We start from the raw sequence: 22,178 nt of genomic DNA, 5'->3' as shown, positions 1-22,178 counted from the left end.
TCAAAGGATTTTTAGGTTCTAGGATTTGAATCTTTTAGGGTTTTTTGCAACGCATCTCAAATTTAGCTTAAATCACAGAGCTGTTGTTATGTAAATATGTTCTGGTGGGAAACTTGCCTTCGGGAAATGGATGCATAATGTTTAAGCAATGCATTATCCTCTTATAACACAAATGTCCCTGTTCTTACACAAATATGCACCTGAGTGTAGGTAACTATTAAGTAGAAAAGTATTAAGTAGAAAAGACAGCAATATAAATAAACTAAGAGCTATTATGGACTTTACCCCATCCTCACACATATTTCTACTGTGGTGTTTTCAATGATACACATTTTTAATTATGACTGTTCAAGCTGTTCAAAATTCACAACCAGTTCTTTTTATTAAGACTTAAATAGTTTGGTCCTTATATTAATAGCAAAAAAATCTTTGACACATTGAATTTCCACAAGTATTTTAATAACACAGCTTTTAAATATTTTTAGAGAATATCTCTAACAATTTAATCTTTTTAATTGGCACTTAGGGTTTTTTTAATTATAAAGCAACATAATGTTAGCAATTACTTATAACAAATATTCTTGGTGAATAAGAGTATCATACTTCCAAAGTGAGGCCTAGCACTTCAACATTCAACATCTGTGATGATTTTCTTTTTTTCTCATAGCATTCAAGAAGATAAGCAAACTTAAATTCACAAGGTAAAAAAAAAAAAATAAATCCCTTTTGAAACAGAAGTTCTGTGAATATAGAGTAGTTCTTTGACTATTATTTGTTTTTTCTAGCATTCTACTGTTTTTCTAGTATTCAGTGGTAGTTAATTTCTGTGATAGCTGTACTGTAAGAATTACAAGTTGTACATTTTTTAATTCTTTTTTTTTTTTTTATTGCCTATGAACATCTCTGATGGTACTGATAGTGTAAGACTTTTTCTCTTTCTTTCTGATTCATATCAGATAAGTTCTATCAATTTTAATAAGTGATTTCTACCCCTTTTCATGTAAAAACCGTTAGTCTCTGCAGGGAATGGAGCAAACACAGCTGGTTTTAGCCTTCAGCAAAAACATGCCCTATCACTTACAACAATGTTCATCTCCAGGATTTGATGAGAAATGGCTCTTACTCAGCAAATTCTAGTACTAGTTTGCAAAACAAAAGCAAATAAGTTTTGTGGGGGCTATCATCTTTCTGAAGTTTTGGATATTAATTTATCTGATTAGTGTGATTCCTACCAACACCTATTCTCAAAGCATAAGATCTGAAAGACACATTTAATCTCTTCTCTCTACCCTCTTCAGAACTTCAGAAAATAATAAAAAAAATTTCTTCTTCCAATACAGCAATACATGCTGAAGACTTTGCTTTACACTTTTAGCTCAGAATTATGATCTGAACAAAATTCACATGAAAGTCTTCATTTTCAAGTTCTGATTTTGGAATAATATCCTTCAGCCTATGAGAAAATGATACAGGTAACTTCACAAGGGTAATGCTGCAGCTCTTCCTTGCCTTGGGAATACGATCAGAGCTGCTAGGAGAGTAACATCCTCACGGCTTTCCTTTTTGACTACTGCATTTTGTTCTTCATTTTAGATTTAACTAAAAACCTATCTAGTCAAAGCTGTAGAGATAGACTGAGGAATCTTGTAATGCACAACGTTGTACAAAAGAGGTACCCATTATGGTCTTAAAATTTCTGATCCTTGGAATGGAAATTTTGCCTTTGGAAATATCTTCAAACTCCTGTGCTTTTCTTTTTCTTTCTTGGTTTAAATTTATTGTTGCTATCCAAGCTGGTGCAAGGATCAAGGGTCAGAAAGTTACAACTATTCTTTCCCAAATAATTCTAATTGTTAAAAGTGGGTAAATTTTTCAGTATTTTTCTTACTGAGCTACAAAAAAATTTATTTCTATCCTCAGATACCTATTTTAAAAAAGTTTACAGGAATGTATTAGTTTTGAAGCCTCTGTTCTCTGGCAAATTTAGTGAAATTGTCAACTGCATTCAAAAGTTATCACAAGACAGAAATTGATGGATGTTTGTGCAGGTATACATACACACATACATGGACAGGCAGTGTGGTCACAAGCCATAGGTTGAAAATCAGGCCAAAATGTTATTCCTGAAGAATCAGTACACAATATAATTCTACAGTCTTTTTCTGGAGATTTAAACAAGCAATTTAAAAGCCACAAGCAATGACTTTTAGTCCTGGCTCAAGGAGCTACTGGCAGCCTTTCTAGCTTTTTCTATGGAAAGATACTACAAAAGAAGATGACTACAAATCCCTGCAATTCTCCTAATTTAACTTCTAATAATGCAACATAACTTCTCCTAGAACTAAGTACCAGAAGCCAACTGTTGACATTAGCCCATAGCTAACTCTGCCTCAGAATGTGGCCCTGTTCCGAAATAACACATTGTACCTGGAAAGGGCTTCTCTTCAACTGAGCTACATATGATCACTAATGACTAATTTTGGTTACCAGCAGTTCTGCAAAATGCTCAAGAGGGAATATCTACAGTCTTTTCCTTGTTCATTACCTACAGAATTGTTGACTGAAGTTAAAAAACCAGACAGTTTATATCTGCAAAAGCACATGGGTTACTGATTGTGTACTGAGACAAAAAATACCACAAATATAACTGAAAGCCAGCCTGGTCTGAAGAATGCTGTTGTTGCTACTGAAGTGAAAGTGATGAAGGAAGAAATTTGGCTTGGTTTTATGGGAAGAAGAGCTGTAAATAGAAACCTAGAAAATAAACATAACAGAGATATCATTGCCTTTGGAAATCTAAGGACCCAGACACATGAGGAAATTCTGGAGCAAGGATCAGGTTAGGGAATACTTAAGAAAACTGGACATACATAAGTCCATGGGCTCTGATGGGATGTGCCCACGAGCACTGAGGGACCTGTCATTGCGAGGCCATTCTCAATAATCTTTGAATTATCATGCAGATTGGGAGAGGTGCCTGAGGATGGGGGGAAGCAAATGTCACTTCTGTCTTTAGAAGGGGCAGGAAGAAGGCTTGGGGATCTACAGGTCAGTCAGCCTCACGTCAATCCCTGGGAAGGTGATGGAGAAACTAATCCTGGAAACTGTTTCCAGGCACATGAAGAACTATTCCATCAGAAGCAGTCAGGCAAAGGTCATGCTTGACCAACCTGGTAACCTTCTATGATGAAATGATTGGCTTGGTAGTTGAGGGGAGAGCTGTGGATATTGTCTACGTTGACTTCAGTAAGGCTTTCAACACTGTCTCCCATAAGAGGGAGTAAGATCCTCATAGAGAAGTTGTCGATATATGGGCTGGATAAGCAGGCAGTGAGGTGGAATTGAAAACTGGCTGAATGTCTGGACCCAGAGAGTGCTGATCAATGGCATGAAGTCTAGTTGGAGGTCACTGACTAGCGGTGCACCCCAGGGGTCAATACTGGGTCCAATCCTGTTCAACATCATCAATGATTTGGATGATGGGGCAGAGCACACCCTCAGCAACTTTGCTGATGACACAAATCTCAGAGGAGTGGCTGATACACCAGATGGTCGTGCTGCCATCCAGGGGGATCTCGACGGGCTGGATAAATGGGCTGATAGGAACCTCATGAAGTTCAACAAGGGGATGTGCAAAGTCTTGCCCCTGGGGAGGAACAACCCTAGTCACCAGTATATGGCTGGGAGCCACCCAGCTGGAGTCGGGGTCCTGGTGGACACTGAGTTGAACATAAGCCAGCAATGTGCTCTTGCGGCAAGGAAGGCTAATGGTAATGACAGCAGAGGCCTTGGTCGCACAAGCATGATCTTATGTGATACCCTGACCTTGAGGCTTGGTGGTAATCAGGTAAAATCTAATTTCAAACATATCTGAAATTGTTTGAAATCTAAGGAAAATGCTTCAAAGGACACATACCATAGTTATGGTAAGTCAACAAATGTTATGTACTTTTGTGGTGGGGTACAGAACAAGAATGAAGGAGGCTGCTTTTTGGCTTCTGTTAGCTGGTGCATGGTCAGGGTCAAGTCAACCCTTCTGGAGAAAAGGGAGGTTATGCCTCCCATCAGAGCAAGGCAGACTGTGCCCCAGGGAGTCTTTTGCAGCCCATGAGTCAGGGTTGAAAGGATGTGGGAGTCAAGGAGAGCACCTGCAGCAAGAGAGTCTGCTGTTTGGCAGCAAGACATGACAGGAACAAACACCTACCACAGCTACACAGATAGGCTCATATAGAATTTATTTCTACCCCAAAAAAGGCAATGGATTGCTTGACTGAGAGCAAAATTAAAGAAAAGGACTCACCCTGAGAGAAAACTGTGGGCATCAGAGAGACTTATTTCTATTTTTCTGTACTTAGTCATTTTCAGTCTCTGGATTAAAAAGTTCATTATCCTAGCTTCTATTCTAATAAAACACTGTTTATATAGTTCAAAAGCCCTATTTTGTTTATGTAAGACATCATAAAACATACATACATAAATTCAAATATATTTAAATGTACACATACTTGTAGCATTGATAGGAGCTATTTTTATTTTTCATTCACTTTGACACCACTGGAGATCCTAAAGCTGCATTTTTGTAAAAACTACTGATAAAAATCATGTTTGGCATGAAAATTATCATCTTTGCTACTAGTGATGACGAGAGAAAATACCACATATTAGATCGTCCCGCTTTGCCTATCACTATATGATTTTAAGCACTGGTGACAGACATGCATTGAAAAAAAAGTAAATGAGATGCACAAGAGATTAAAACTTTTCCAGGAATGTTAATAAAAAAATATTCCAACAGTTCATGCAGTATTGGAAGTTAAAAAAACCCAAAACAACCACATCACACAGTGAGAAAAATAGGTCTAAGGACTTCTTATTATCCCCAAATGCTTTTCTCATTTTCCCACTATTACGCCAAGTTATTAATTTATAATGAAGAAGAAAAAACTTATGATAATACACAACTTGCAGCCATTTTTCATATATCTACTGGCCTTCCAGAGAAACAGCACTGACTGGATAAAAGCCTTTGGAAGACAGCAACTGCATAGATCTTCTGCCACTAATTTCTGAAAATATATCTAACACTTGCATAAAGTATCCTCTTTTAACACCTTCCATTTAATCTTCTTTTAAGATTCATTTAATGTAAAACTGTAGATGTGTTTTTAGGTTGCGATAGTAATGGTTCAGAATGACAGCTGATTTGGACACTTTTGTACCAGCTGCACAGTACAAAGACAGGATCTCTACCTCTGTCCTGCCGAGAAAGAGTAAATGGACCCATACAAATGGGCTGTGGTGTCGGCTCTGGAAGCTGATGGAGTTCGGCTGTTCCCAGTGACACCTAGTCAGAGCAAGTGTAAGCAAGCTCCTTCTGCAGGAATCTGAATCAAAGTTTTATTTCTTGTGACAGCTCCCATTTCTCTGGTAAGCTCCCATTGAAGGACAACAAATGTACCCTTGCCTCCCTCTCTCTCCAGTTCTCTGATTAATTGCATTGGCTTGCACACATTTTCACTAGAATAGTATGTGAGGTGTAGTTAACCATCATGATACTTAGGGGATCCCAAAATTCTCTTGGGATAAATAATATCCATGAGATTGCACGCATAGGATCTACAGATATCTTGGGTTTTAATTACATTTAGAGCAAGACAGAAACACACAGTTCAGCTAAAGTGACATAGATCTGGGCACATACAGATGAAAACATTCAGGAGTCTTAGAAACTTTTCTAATAATTACATGAATAATCAGGAAGGGAATATCAGTCGTCAGAAGCAGCTAAGTGAGCACAGGACAGGTGATGCAGATTTCATTCAAATGCCTGTCTAATTTCATTCTTGTTGCCTATGCCCTTCTTTGGACCTACCTGTAGATGCCTAGCTGCAAATACCTAAGCCTCAAAGCAGACAAATAGTGCATTATCCGAGTTGATTAACTGGTATCAGAAAGAATTATTCTGCTCGAAGTTAAGCACTTTATACATATTATCTATCAAGTTTTAAAAGAGTAGGTTCATACTTTTGCAACAATGTTACATATATATAAATTATATTGAAATAATAATATTATGCCATTTCAAAACAAGATAACCGTACTGACTCATGAATATGAACATTAATGTTCCACTGACTGTAAGTGTCTTTTGACATACTTTTAAAAATCGCCTACAGAATGTTCTTATGATGGGAATTTCACACTCCTTTCAGGCATTGCAAAAACAGTTGTCAAGGAAACTAATTAGTTCCACAATCATAATTGCAATAATGATTCATATAAAGAAGACCTGATGTTAAATAGTGTAACAGACTTCTTACAACTACTTAGAGGTTATGGGAGAGCACTGAAAGGAAAAAGCCCCTAAATACCTATAAAACTGTGTTCAGAGAAAAATGTTCTATCTATCTTCTGAAACCAAATTAACTAAGTTGCTTTTTACTTGAATGTCTAGAGACCACCTACATTTTCATTTATGCAGGTATATCGTGTTTCTCTGAGTTACAGCAGCTGTGGGAATAATATGGAATACTTTAAATAATTATAATAGGTTAAAGTTAGATTGCATTGAAAAATAAGTAAGATTTGTGTTTCAAATATACAAAATTGAAAAATGGCTTATCCCTTCGATTTACCTAAATAAGGTTTTATTTATTTTTCTACTTGATAAATATTTTTATTTCCTTGGACAATAAGCTTTCCTACATTTCTTTTTCCCTTTTCTTTTTTGATCATGTAGTGAAATTTTATTTCTGAATGATGGCAATCACAAGGCACTATCTGTTTAAAAAGAAGTACACAGGACCTACTGAGGCCCTGAATTTCAATCAAGACGCAAATCAACTCTCACTAATGCAATTCAAGTGCATAAAACAAATATTTGTACTAGAACTGGATCTGAACCTATTAATGAATTAGAAATGCCTATTCCTTTCTATAAATGCAAGTAACGATACTTCTGATATCAAGAAATCACTCTGGAATATTAAAAAATGTTGCAGACATCTTGAGATAACTTCCCTGAAAATATATTTGAAGAAAACTTTCAATAGACAGAAAAATAATTAGTCAGTTATTTCAAACTTTTCCAATAACACAGTAGTCTGACTCATTCAAACTCATTGCCTCTTCACCAATGCTAGTCAGATGCTCAGACTGAAACACAGGTATTGATATGGTTTACATTTTAATATATTGGCCATTATATTTATTTGGCAAGATTTTAATTTGATTCTAATACTCTAATTGTTTAATATATGGCATACAGAAAATACTATGTTAGAGGATTTAGCACCTGATTTTAAAATGGTAATGATGACACTGATCTGATTTGGAATTTATTATTAAAGATAACAGATCATAATTTAGATAAAAAGTTCAAAATCTCTTCCTCATAGCATTTGCTTTATAAAAATTAAAATTGCCCATAATATATCAGAAATTACCATCATATTTTTGGTTTATTCTGAACGAAATAATTTTGCATTGTTGCACCAAAATATAACTTTACGCTGGAAAGCATTAAAATTTGATAAATTAGTTACTGAAACACACTCACTCTTAAATACTATACAGTTTTCCTTAAAAAAATTCCAAACCTTCCTATTTACACACTTAAAAATATGAACAACATTTCTATAGATTTCAAAGCTTGTAAATAGGCCTAATAGAAGGCTGTATGCTCACCATGTTAGGGTGAACCAGTAAGATGGTATCTAAACAAGACTATTGGAAGTCTTAACCTCATCAGACACTAAAATAAATACCTTTATTGCATGTGTATCTTGAAGCACATGTACAGATACTTTGAGTTGGACTGAAATCAAGAATTCTAAGTTGCTTACAACAGACAAATAGGCAGTACAAGGCAACTTAAAAATGTATAGCAGGTGTATCTTAAATACTATATTTCTTGTTAACTGTCATCATCTGGGTTGAAGATTCAATGTTTGTTGTGTACTTACAAATGACTATTACTAAGAGAAAAGTAGGAAACGGGGTCCCATTTAGGGGTTTGAATCAAGTCTTTTCTGATAATAGAGTATGGGGTCTCAGGCTTTGTCAGTTAAAGACTTCAATTACCTTATGTTCAACTACACGCATTAGTGTACTATAAGTAGCAAACAATTCATAGAGAGAAAACACTCTAAAATTAACTTACCTGTAATAATGTTGGGCTTTGGTGGCATGCTGAATTCATACAATGTTGGTTCAGAATAACCCAGTCTGTTGGCAGCTGTAATTTGTACTTCGTAACCCATGGTCCATTGAAGATGCTCTAAGATGATGTGGTCTTTACTACCCTGCACTTTTTTCTCTAGCCACTGGTCTTCCTTATCTTTCTGCAAAGATGCAAATTTTAGTTTAAATTCTCAAAACCTCTTGTATTATTTGTCTAAACTGTGTGTCTACATGATGCACAAAAAATATGGAGTATCATTTACAGAGGTTATGAACATTCAACTAATCTAATTTTGGAGTTCTGAGTACTCGGGCTTTTTGTAATTTTGACCACTCCTAATCATGTTTCCACAATGCAGATTTAGCGATTTTGCAGGCAATCACTTTTAACCTTTTGGCTTCGATTTATACTTTGCTCAAATACTAATGTTTATCTTGGGGAACAGCAGGATAATTATTTGCAAATGCTGCTAAGAATAAATTCTGGAAAAGGTTTATTTTATATAGATGTTTCAATTACATTTTGATCAATGTTCTTTAAAAGAAACTTGCCATTAAACCCAAACTTGAACTGTTCATGAATGCAAGCTGTCCTTGTATCATACATTAGTTATATAATGAAAACGTACACTAACTGTAGCAATATGTGGTACTATAGTAACATTTTGCAAACCAGGTTGTATGCAACAATATAAACACCTTTGAGAAAGTATGCAGTCCTGTGTCTACACTGGTGAAAGGATACAGGTAAATCATTTAGATGGTGTTCTAGAGAAAAAAAAGTTTCTCATAATTCAGGTAATTATCTAAGACACCTATACAAAGGGAACAAACGAGGACTTCAGTTGCAATCTTAATTCTGGCATTTCATAGATTTGGAGTGCTTACCTTTGCAATCACTCCTTTTAGTGCATAATATATTTAATCATACAAATGAGAATTACAAAATAACTAATAGGTAAAAGGATAAAACAATATATACTGTCAAACACAAAAGCCATCTTGTTCAAAGGAGTATCAATAACAGCCAGTATGAATCCATGCAGTCCTATTCTTACTAAACACTGAGGTACATTGCAGTGGCAAAAACTGTGGCTGAGAGCCAAATCCTTGCCATCCAACCCATACAGCAACACAGACCCAGTCAGTGGATATAAACTTTCTGGGAAAAAAAACCCCAAACAACAAACCTTCAAATACAGGGAAATATAACTTTTTGCTGCAGACTACTATGCTTCTCAGCAGCTTATATTTAGGCTCTTCGCTGAAGCATCTTGCTCTTGACTGATACAAGTGTCAAAGAAAATAGCATCTAAATTAGACAGTTCAGGGCCCAATCATGCTCCTTATGCCTGGGGTTTTTTTTGTCCCCAGCCTTCAGAAAGTAGAGTGACACACTAAACTCCCTTATATGCACTGCTGCAATAATTTATTTTCTACCAGCGCTGAGCGTGATGTTTTTTCCACACTGACTTCACCTTTTCTTAAACTCTTTCTTGCTTCTTCTGGCATTGGTACTGACACATGATAGTCCTGGGAATGACTAAAATACAGTAAAACACCTTTTCAGGAACATTTGCAGCAAGGTGAAAGTGCCTACTTGGTGCAGCAGTAGACCAATGAAAAACATCAGAACGGTAGTTACATTTATCATGAAAAAAACTAAATACACTGGAGTAAAAATAGTTTACTCATCATACAGCGAAACTGCTATTTTCTATCAAGGATATTTTCCCCTATCCTCATGGATAATTTCTGTCGCAATCATCTGACGTGCCACTGAGTGAATCCACCTATATTTACATTCCACTGAGTGAATCCACTTATATTATCACTATATCAAACTACTTTTACAAAATATAGTTTTGTATAGCACTGCCAAAAAAAAAAGAATTGATACTGATTGCAATATTCATATGCAAATACTCCTTAGTAATATCAGGAATAGCAATGTTACATACCACCATATTTTAATGGCTGTTTAAGTTGGTGAGGTTTGGGAGGATACACCTAGATTCCAAAGAATACCAACATGAGAGAAGTCAGAAGATCCGTACATGATCTTGGTGTGTGCACATACAACCGTGTGAATATACTGGGGAATTCCAAAGAGGTTCAGAATCACAGAAGGAGAAAAAATATACTGAATTGGAAAACAAAGATTCAGTCTAATATGGTTCCTGCAGGTGGAAAAAACAGCATTGCAAACAGATATATGACTATATTTTGAAAACAAAGTGTAGAATTATATGTGATGAATAGAATGAGCTTAAGATTTGGAAGGAAAACTATACAGATTTCTGTATGAGGCTGCTCTTCTGCAGACATAAGAATAAGTGAAAAGGCAGTTGTTCCACAGTTTGGTCAGGTGAAGAATAATGAAAGCTGAAATGTAACAGGATACCTGCACGCTATGCCAGAGAAGTGACACCCTAAGTTTAGTTGAAAGTGAAGCCAACTGGGTGCATTGAGATAAATGAAACAAAGCCCAAGCCCTGAGCTAAAAGACAACAAAATGTTTTACAAAGAGTGACAAACACAAGTTAGAAGGAAGAAGAATAAAAAAAGTATCTGGAAAGCAAGTTGTCTTCTTCTAAAGACAAACGGATGAAGTCTTCCAGAATACAATCTGCTTTTGGCATCTTAAAGAAAAAAAGAACAGAACAGCAATGTCCTTCATTATAGCTGTTATTTCACATGCATTTTCAAGTACTTTTTGCTAAGTAGAGTTCAGTAATGTGTCCAGATTTATTTTACTATTAGTGTAGAAATGGAAAGAGGGGAACAAGAATACAAAACAAGAGTCTGCCAGTTAAATCTTCCTACAAATCTTCCTGTTTATGCTAAGACCCTTTAATTGGTAGCTTAAGGAGCAGAAAACAGAACTACAAGAGAACACTTCACACCTTATTAGGCTGTTCTATTATAAATATTGCTTAAAATTTATAGAAAGCTCTACATATGCACAGTGTTCTACAACAAATGAAAGAAACTTCTAAATCACAATCTACAGCCTAATTTGAGGGGTGAGTTAATATAAATATCTTCAATAATCATTTATTATTAGCAGTTATATCATTAATATCCACCAACAAATGCACATTTTCAGAAACTGCAATCAGATCTGCAACCTCACAGATGAAATTGGTCCTTTATTTCCATTTCATTTTGTTTCATATAATGGGGAAATACTCCTTTACAGAAGGTCACTGATGCTGTGAGCCTAACCAATGACTGGAAATTTCTGGGGATCTTACTGCCCATTTCCATTACTCTTAAGTCTTAGATTCACACTGTCATCTTCCCAATATAAGACTTTGGTTGAAACAAACCTGCCACAATGCCACAGACTAAAAAAACCCCACAAATTATTATTTCTTAATTGTGTGTATTTTGGCTTTAAATATAAGCATTAGCCAAATTTGTCTCAGAAGTGTCTAAGAGCTAGATTTGTAAAACAGCTGAAAGTAACCTAAGCACCTAAATACCCTGAAAAAAAAAAGAGTAAACAAAGCAGTGTGAAACTCCAGCCTACCATGACTTGGCTGCTTCTCAAAACTGAGGGCACATCTGACAACAGTAGAAGTAAAGCCAATCCACTGTTTAGGCACCTAACCATTTACTAGTCTAGAAAACAACATCTCTCTCTCTAATGGTCATTTTACATTGTACCCAAGATCACATTCTCTGGGAACTCATAAAAAGTGAGCAAAAGTGATTAACCCCCTTCAACCCTTTCCCTTATTCTCCATCCTCCCTAAATTGTTGGACTGAAAGTTCCGCTCTGACTTGTTATTATGGTGGTCCCTGTGATAAAAAAAGGGCAGGAGATGCCACACTATCTTGGAAGCTGGCAGGAAAAAATATCAAGAAATCCTCAGGGAAGACAATCTGATAATTTAAAGCAGTGACTTCACAAGAATCCATTACATTAGGACCGTGCTTTGTAATACAGGACAAACATTGAACAAAGCACAAAATGGCTGATAACGTACATAGTGTTAAAATGCACAGAAAGTCCAAGGATCTGGCAGGTAAAGTGGAACTTAGAGACGCAAAAACATTTAACTGTTTTATGGTAGGTATCTCAGAGCGGGAGTAAACGAGAAATTATCTCTTTTTAAATGATTCGTATTTACAGAAGTTTGTTCTAGAACCTACATAAAGCAACAAAATGAACACAGTCCTCCATCAACATAGCCAAACAAGAGTGAAGCACATAACATCAATCAAACACTTGTCACTGCCAAAATTCAGAGCTTTAATAGTAATACTGTCACAGCTCAACATGGTGAACAACTTTTAGGCCTGTGAAAACTAGTCGCTCCGCTAACATTTTCTCCAAACATCATTATCGATGTAAAAGGAAAAAATAAATTAAATGCTGTTATTGTTTTTCAAAATAGAATTTTAATCAACTTTTCTTGCTTCTACCTAAAAGTTTATAACCATAAAAAATGGATACTTCTATGATTTCATTCTAATTCCAAATTTTTACTGAAACTTGGCATGCCAGGGAAAAACGAAAACAACCCCCTCCCCTTTTTGTTTTTCTAGCTTACTGTTGGCATTCTGTGACCTGAAAGTATAGAAACAGAATTCCCTTTTCCAATCACTAAGAAGCCTATTTCAATACTTGGTTTTTAAGCATTATGAAGTAAATCAGGATATGGTACCAAAATCATAACTGAAGGCTGGGAACAAATCTCGTCAAGATAATAGAGTGATATGTATTTGCAGGGAACAGTGGGCAACATTATGCACCAAGCACAAATTCACAATTGTAACACACGCAGCTACAGAATATCCATCACAGTCAGAATGCACTTGAACAGTAAGCACAAACTTTTGCTTGTGTCTATATGAGTCACGCGTGAGTGATTATTCCTGTGTGGTGATCACACTTTGTTTGCATGCTGTTGCTGGTGCTAAGCTTAACCTGTGTAATACCTTCCAAATGCTGCTTCGTAGCCTGCCTTTCTCTTGCAGGTCTGTGCCTGGCCACCCACCTGCCCTGAGCTGCTGTGGCAGTCTCTCCCCTGTACCCCAAGTGCTCTTTCCTCCTGGCCTTCCTTATCTCCTCACCTTCCCCTTAGTCTGTACAACCTCTTCAACCCTCCCCTCTAGCTTTTAGTTTATTATTATAGTACTTGGTAAATGACACTGCAGATAATAGCCATTTACAAATGCAGTACACACCTCCCCAGTAATTTGCATGCATGAAGCTTAATATCCATTGTGCAACACCAGAACATCATCATGTGTGCCCCAACCAACATTAATAGCGCCATAAGCAGGAACAACCAAAGGGGAGCTTGAGTCAGTCCCCACTAAAATTACACAGTTACTATGAGAAATGTGGTTGGGGGCTCACCTCCTGCATCGGACAGGATGCTTGTCTAGGGAATCCCCATCACCGCTCTTCCCAGCTGGCTACCGGGGAGCAGTTTTCCCTTCTCTTTCTCTCTCTCCTCCTATTCTTTCCTAAGGTAACTTTGAAGTCAAGGTATGCCATCAGCTTCAGACTCCATCAGTGAAGCTTTGTAAGCCTCTCTTGACTTTGTGCAACAGCATGAATCAATTTGAGGCTGCTACTCATAAAAATTGCACAGTACCTACTTCTCTGGAATACAGAACAAAATGTGAAGCTTCTTATTATCTGATTATAGTTAGTAAGTCCTGCCCATAATATGAATAAACTGATGTTAGGAAAGCAATATATGACAGAATGAAACACAGAAAAACAAAACTTACCAATTGCCCTAAACCAGGCTATAATATTGCTATAATATGTTAAAGGCTGTCCTTCTCCCAGTTTAAAAAAACAAACAAACAAAAAAACCTGTATAACACTTAAATATGAGGGAACTGACTCTTAATAAGACATAAGCTGCTATGAAACACAAAGAAAAAGCCACTAATGTATAGCTTGTTATCTAATATGCTCTTTAAACGTGCAAGCAAATACATTGGTCCAGGTGCTAATAATGAGGCTGGCAAGAGTTATAGGAAAGCTAATTAAATATGACCAATGGGGAAGATGATAGAAGAGAAGCAGTCAACAGATAATTAAGAACTTTAAATAGCATCCATTCATTCTGATTAAAACACCAAAAAATTATTGTGCTTTTTTGCTGTAGGAAGGCCTTTAATTTAGTCAAATTGCTTTTTCAATTTGAAGCTTAAGGAGTTATGGATTTGAGGTCCAAGTAAAAGCTATCTTCTTCAGTAACCTATTAAGTTTCCAGTTCCTGCTTAAACTGTACATTTATCTTTCAACAATACAAATGAAAAGTGATCTTTTATACTATAATATTGTACCTTAGTCAAAACTATAGATCAAAATCAGGTTTCCAAAAATACTCAGGATAGATCCAAAATCATTTAGCTTGCTTAAATCACAGAAACAGATTAAATTCCATATACTGCATGCATATGTTATATCCAAATGGTTTATTTTCTTATCTTCTCAATTATAAATACTTAGAGGCATTGTAATCTAACTAGGAAGGTCAATCCCACGAAACTGCATTGTTAGATCAAAATCAGGTTTCCAAAAATACTCAGGATAGATCCAAAATCATTTAGCTTGCTTAAATCACAGAAACAGATTAAATTCCATATACTGCATGCATATGTTATATCCAAATGGTTTATTTTCTTATCTTCTCAATTATAAATACTTAGAGGCATTGTAATCTAACTAGGAAGGTCAATCCCACGAAACTGCATTGTATCTTGTAGTGCATATTTTACTACCCTCTCTCTTCTTTACAATTACTTTTCTTTTATGCCAACTGTACTCACTGGACTGAAAGTCATTTAAGAAGGTCAATTAAGATTTAGGGATCAGTGATATCAGAATAATTGCTGGTTATTCCCTCAGGCTACTCTTAAAAACTCTACCAAAGTTTTCTCAATTGATTTGGAGCTACCAATCTTCTTTGGTCATACTTAGCTTAGGAAAATCATTTTACATGCCAGGTTTAGCACTTGGATAATCCCAGAAATATCATCAAAAAGTTACATTGTAGGAAACAGCAGGAAATGTGACAAAATAAGGAATTGGCTTTTCTTTTTTGGGAACACTAAAACAGGTTCTGCATTTAATTTCTCAAATATTGTTTATTTCTGTTAAATACAGTCCTCACTATCTTCCGTTTAACATGTCTAAATATCTGGTGTTACATTCCCAATCTCTTTTAGACTGTCGAAATGGACATGAAAATCTGCTATTGCACTCTGGTAAAATGTCTTTTTACCGGGTCTAGTCAGATAAAAGTAGTATAAACTTCCTAAAAGAATACAAAGAAGTTATTAGAAAATGCACACGTTTTAATTAAATTCATTGCTCTCGACAGCTGTATAGTTACTTCTTCAACCCAATCATTTCTAAACATAGTATATCAGGAAAGAAAGGATATTTTAGCTACTTTAATAATTAAAAAAAAACCCACAATTTTTTTTCATAGAAAAAGAAATTACACATTGCAGAAGAGCCTGTTTTTTAAGCTTGCCAGATTTGGTGAGAACACCAAATCAGACTCTAGCTGACAGAAGACCAATAAACTCTGCACGATGGTTGTTAAAGAACTGATATGTACACTGACACTCATGGAAGTCCTAACAATTTGTCAATTATTTGGCTTTTTTAAGATGACCCTTGGAATCTAGGAAGATAGAAAATATGAAATATGATCAGATAATTAATCTCATTTAAAATTAACATGGAGCACTGGAATATAGCTTTCTATCTCCAGGATGCTATCTATCTATACAGATGCATTTGTAACAGGTTAATAATTTTCTGTTCAAACAACCCTTAATTATGTAACTTTAATGTCTGCTAATTTACTGCACTTTTGAGAGCTGAACATGAATGTTCTTCATTTACCATGTAAAAAATCAGAGAATATAGTTTTCTTGTTAGAATGAACTTTCAGTTATGCATTTAGGAAGAGCAGGGTGCCTTCCTTTCTTTCTTTCTTTTTTTTTTTTTTTTAATAATCCGGCATTAGCTACATAGTCACACGAGAAAACATATTATACTAAACCTTTTTTTCTTTTTGTAGTATGCAAACCATTTTGTTACATTTCAAATCATATCAACACTCTTCTCTACATTAAAAGCAGATATTACTAAGCAAAACCAACCTATTTTGATTAACTGAAATACTTACACTTCTGTATTTGACAATATATTCCAAAATGGGGGCACCTCCATCATCTTGTTTAGTTATGCTAAGTTTAAAACTCTTGCCACTTCCTGGTTGTCCATGAATTGAAGGGGGGCTTGGCTCCCCTAAACAAGGGAAAAAACAGTAGATAATAATAATTCAGCAATAAGATAAGTCTTAAATTGCAGCTGGGAGCTTGTCCACAAGATTTTTAATCAAAATCTTTAAAATCAACATGATCCTTCCAAGCACGGCAGAACATCCTTAATAAGGGTGTTAAATATTTTGCTTAAAATATGTTCTAATATAGATTAATTCTCTCACACAAGGAAACAAAATTATGTCAAGTATGAAAGAAGTATTTGTTTCTTTGAGACTTTGTGACTTTTGACACTTTCAAATGTAATTTAATTCAGAAATAATTTAGCCATCAATTCAGCAAGGCTGGTGAGCTGCTAGTCACACTGGAGTTTAAGAGTAACATTATCTTACAGGAAAGCAACCTTACGCATAAGATTTAATCCCATGTACGAGATCTAAATTGTAAAAACAGATATTAGCTAACTTAACTCTTTGATAAATGTGCCAAGGCAAAATTAGATACTTTTAGAGTAGTCTATATTAAGAATAAATATAAAGAATAAGATTTCCAATAGCAAAAACAATTTTCTCTGTAATGAAAGGATAAAAATAACCTTAAATGTACAATTGAAGTGTTAATATCCAGCTTAAGCCACTTTTCTAGTGGAAATTCACAGACCAATTATCATTTCTATACACAATGCCTATTATAAAGTTTTAGATCAGATCCTAAATGAACATGTGCTGTCATACTGAAGTGTCTTATCTTCAAAATTTCTGTACATTTGCATTCACCCAGAGAGCTACAGTTCCTTTAGAAATATTTGTAATATTTGTGTTTATCCCTTATCATAGTAAAGATAAATTGACTTAGATCTCAACATAGAATTTGCCTAGCTTTCTATCAGATATCATATATATAATTTCTATCAGTTTCTATCACTTTTTTATCAGGTATGACGTCCCATATGAATAATAGCAAATTATTTTATCTGTCATTCAATATATTTAAATATGTATATGCTTTCATGAAAAAGAAATTTGAAAGCTGCCAAGTTACTGGTTTTCAACAGAAGAAATGTCTCAATAAGAACATACTAGAGTAACACAGAAATATTTTATGTTCTTTGTAGTCGTGTGACTTTTATTGTTCATTCCATTAGGGCCAGTATTCTTAACTATATTGAGTAACGCCCTACTCAGAAAACAGTTCAGTTGCAAAAGATTTATGAGAGACTAGTCTAGTAATAGTGGCTGATGTATTTTGGTATATCTGTTTGAGTACTCTACAGTGCCATCTGGTAGTTCCTTCATTTTTCTTCTCCCTTCATATTTAATTTATTTATCATTGTTTCTATTTAAAAGTAATTTGAGAAAAATATTTTTCATTAGCCCTTAATATTTAAATCTGAATTTCTTGCCTATAAAGGTTACTGAAAACATAGAAATGACTTTCTAGCATTTATCATTTGCATGTAATCATAGTTAAAACAATTTATTCTCATCATTTTTCCATAGCTTAAGATTTCTGTTTGAGTCTTGATAATTGCAAAACTTGTGGCAGCATAGTTTGCTGAAGAAATGTCTCTGGAAAGCGCCAATTCATTTCTCACAGATGTCTATAATACCCTGGGTGTAAATGAGAAAAAGTCCTTAATCTAATATCTTTCATGGTTTGTGCTCTTGAATATTAAACAAAGATTTGTCTAAGTCTCAAAAATATAGATAATGGGAGAAATTATCTAATTTAAGTTCATTCTTACTACTAGGTGGAGGGAATAAGAGGAACAAAACACAATTTCTGAGAAACAATGTAAAGACATGTTATACACTGGGAAGCAGTGTATAAATATAAAACATATTATCCACAGTGAATCATACTTGAAATTATTAGCTGATCTGGAGATAACATATTCTAATAATCATTTACATTTTCAGTTGATAGCACAGGTATTACTCACGGACAGGTAAGGTCTGAAAGATCTCGATTTTGCTATACTCTCCTTGCCCTTTTCCATTTACAGCAGCTACTTTGATTTCATATGTCGTATTTGGTTCCAAATTGCTGAGAACAACCATTGCTAAAGGAAAGGGAAGAAAAAATATGGGAACAAAATTTGATGAAGCAATAAATTTTAAAAAAAGTCAACAAATTTAATAATTTCTTTGCTTCACTTGCAACTTAGAGTCCCATTTTCTAATAGTCCCATGGTTCCAAACTTAGCTTTGTTGTTGAGTGCTAATAGCTGTTTTTTCTTCATCTGCATAAAATCATTGTTGTGACCGAGCAATTTATGCTTCTGAAGAAATTTAATGTCAGTGTTACAGAAGCCATAGGCAACAATTAAGGACCTTGATGGGGATTGATATTTTATGTTCAGATTGTGAGCACAGGAGACATGAATCTGGCAAAAAATTATGGAAGTTTCCTTTCTCCTAGCTGGCAATGGGCATCTGATGCACATTCAAGCCACCTTCATACAGTTCATAACTTGCCATTTCTCCCTCATGGAAAGCAGTATCAAGCGTCCTCGGTCTACACTCCTAGATACATCTACGTGCACATTAGTGGTAAATTACTGGTGCTATGCTCTGCCAGTTCAACCATGTATTAAAGACCTAAAATGACAGGTGGCTGTGATGATGAAAGAAAGAGTTCTGAGTTATCTACTAAGGACCTGAAAGTGATTTAGGCATGTTGGTACATATTTAAGAAAAGGTGTATGGAAATGCATATTAAGTTATAACAAAAAAAAAGTGATTTAGGAAGCGGACGGGTTTGAACTTAGGACATGCTTTCACAAATCAAGACTGAATCCCTGGCAGCAATCTTTCACACAGCCTGAATCTATTCCTAGGATTCTACCTGGAGATGCTATCAGAAGCAGAAAACAGGGGGAAAAACTTCCCAAAAAGAATATTGTACAGCACTGAGAATATTGTTGCTGCAACATACAGCAACAAGTCTAGAAACAAAATCCACGAAAGGGATGTTGGATTCCAGGATCTTTTATGGGAATGCGGTATTATATATTACCATAGTACTGTATATTACTAGTATCAGTGTTGAATATGCACCTGGAAGCTTTGATCCATACAGAGTTCTTGGATCATTACCCTGCCTTTACAAGACAGCTTCCTTTTATTGTCTCTACAGCAATTGCCTGCTTGCTGTTTGCCAGCTCTGTGATGAGCTCTCCAGATGTCAGATTCGTACTGGGGAATGGACATAAATTGGATGGACTTTACTTGAAGCACATCAGTATTTGTCTTGCCCAGAAAAGCAGGGGCTGTATTATCTTACAAAAGGATATAGAACTGTAATGTCTCGAGAAAGAGCCAGTAGTCTCTTTCTCAGTCTCTAGGGAGCTTAGTTTTTTTCATTATGGAGAAGTATTTTAATAGTTGCTTTAGGCTTGCTTTTCAAGTCTATATTTAATGAAAGTATAATTATTTCTGTCAGTACTCTCTTATTCTTTTGAGTCCCGATTTATTAGAATTTCTATTTCTTTAGTTTCTGCAGCAGACAGACAGAGGTCCCATTACATGTGGAGCTAAAGGGATTTAATGAATTTTGGAAAAACAGTAACTTTTACATTTCACACTCTATTATGAGCACTTTGCTTGAATTTGCCATTGAAACATGGTAACTGCTTCCTTGTAAACAAAACAGTGGAATTGTATGTCTTCCAGCACATTTTAGCTTTTTCATTTTCATGAGATTTAAAAATATCAAACTATAAAGTATAACCATGTCATGAAAAAATAAAGTACCATCATGAGAATAAGAACAGAATTGGGAGAATAGAAGGATTATGACATATCACATTCAGTTATGGTAAGATGAAATTTAAAACCTAAACCAAGCAGTAGCAGTGTTTGACTTGCCTTTCAGCCATGCTTACTTTCCAAGGCTGTATAATTTAACTGAAAATAAACCTTAGGGCATAATAAAATTAGTGTTACTGTAAATGTTTTCAAAATTGAAACAACATAAAAGCATGACTATGAGTCTACACTTAATAAAATGTGAATGTGTTAACTACGTAAAACCTAAGGATCCGATTCTATAAACACTTGAGTGACTCCTGGGGCCTATCTAAAAGAATAAAATTACTTATATATGCAGTCCTTAAAGAATTAGTGTCTACTTTAGAATCCCCTGCACAGCACTGTGTGTCTAGATGCAATGACGCTTACAAATACATTTATGGAATTAATCCAACTGAATCTGATGGCATAATATGTCCTCAAAAACTGGAACCACTTGGTATCAGTGATGGTATGATGTGGATATATTTCATACATAGGGAAAAAAAAAAAAATATAACTATGTCCTCCTGGAAAAAAAAGGAAAGAACCATTATTGATCAGAACACTTTAAATACTCCAGTTGTAAAAGAATTTTTAAAATAATTAAGTAAGATTAAGGAACTATCCCACAGCATGTAACAAAAGTGCAGAGCTTAAAAGTAATCTAAGAGTAGTGAAAGCTTTCACTGCTTGCTAAGTGTTTTACATTTTTGAAATATGTTGAAAATGGAAGAAAATACTTAATATAGTTGGGTTTTTTTTAAGATCTATATTTGTCATTTAAGTATAAAATCAGGTTATTCATCTTTCCATATACAAACAAAACTGTTCTTACAGGAGTCCATAGCTCACAGCCGTGGTCACAATGGTATTTTGATTACAGTTTTCAAAGATCACTGAAGTAATTAACTGTAAAATTTCAAATAATATTCTGAAAGAAACATAGGAGTTTCAGTATATGAATGTGAAAAAATTGGTCCACTGCATACTGTATGTGTGAATTATGCCATTGGCATATTCTTTGGAAAATATCAAGTCCCAAATATGCTGAAAGTGAAATTCCTTTATTTCTTTCAGAATATGATCTGAAATTTTCCAGTGTTTTTCTACCTGTCTTATCTACCTGCTTCTGGTTTTATATTGTCTTTCTAATCATAGTATCTGCATGATTTATCTGACATATTCAATTTTGTAGTCTAATTGATTTTGCTGGGATTATTCACATAGTGACTGGTTACATTGAGGAGTAGACTTCGAAGAACTATTCCGAAGAGAAAAAAACCAGAAGATTCTCTTGTGAACTCTGCAGGTATTGCTGGGCTCAATTAACATGATGAACAACATCTCAGACCTTAGTGTTTTCCACTTACAAGAAGACAGACAGGGTGGCCGCAAGTTACATGGTACCCTTGGAGGAGATCATGACACAAGAAGTTACCAGTTATTTTGGTTTTGTTTTAATATACTGCATAGAGAGGTTTTTTGACAGGGTATTGAAAAAACTTTTTTTTTTTTTAATTTTGTAGACCAGAATTTAAAAAGAAACACAGCAACCAAGAAGTACTAAACCTTACTGAATAGAAAAACCCAATTCAACCCATTCTGTGGCAAGAATCCTAAAGTTTAAGCAACATTAAAAATAAAGTCCTTATTTTTTATCTTACAGATTCTTCTAATTTGCAAGGAAATCTAAAAAATTAAAGGATGAACACAGTACAGAAAAAAAAAAACCACAAAAAAATTATGGTAGATAGATTAGATGATAGACAAAAATCCAGAACTCCATACTATTTTAAATACAGAATTTAAGCATTTCAGCTAGAAAAGCTTACTTTATTATTGTAGAATTTGAACTGCTATCAAGATAGCATGGATAACCATGGACTTCCGGAGGGCGGACTTTGGCCTGTTCAGGACGTTGGTTGA

At 35.0% G+C, this 22,178-nt stretch overlaps 1 protein-coding gene across 1 annotated transcript in view; it reads right to left on the bottom strand.

Moving 5' to 3' along the window:
- Positions 1–22,178, bottom strand: part of NCAM2 (neural cell adhesion molecule 2) — a 156,168-nt gene that overhangs the window by 27,969 nt on the left and 106,021 nt on the right. Inside the window, exons 13-15 of the mRNA XM_009283059.1 lie at positions 18,401–18,520; positions 16,362–16,483; positions 8,162–8,342 (exon numbers count right to left, since the gene is read on the bottom strand). Of these exons, the coding sequence (XP_009281334.1) occupies positions 8,162–8,342; positions 16,362–16,483; positions 18,401–18,520 (423 nt within the window). The remainder of the gene's footprint in view (positions 1–8,161; positions 8,343–16,361; positions 16,484–18,400; positions 18,521–22,178) is intronic.

This window comes from Aptenodytes forsteri, unplaced genomic scaffold, assembly GCF_000699145.1.
Source record: "Aptenodytes forsteri isolate BGI_AS27 unplaced genomic scaffold, ASM69914v1 Scaffold2, whole genome shotgun sequence".
Lineage (NCBI taxonomy): Eukaryota > Metazoa > Chordata > Aves > Sphenisciformes > Spheniscidae > Aptenodytes > Aptenodytes forsteri.
The sequence above is the reverse complement of the archived record's forward strand: the minus strand, read 5'-3'. Positions and strand labels throughout refer to the sequence as shown.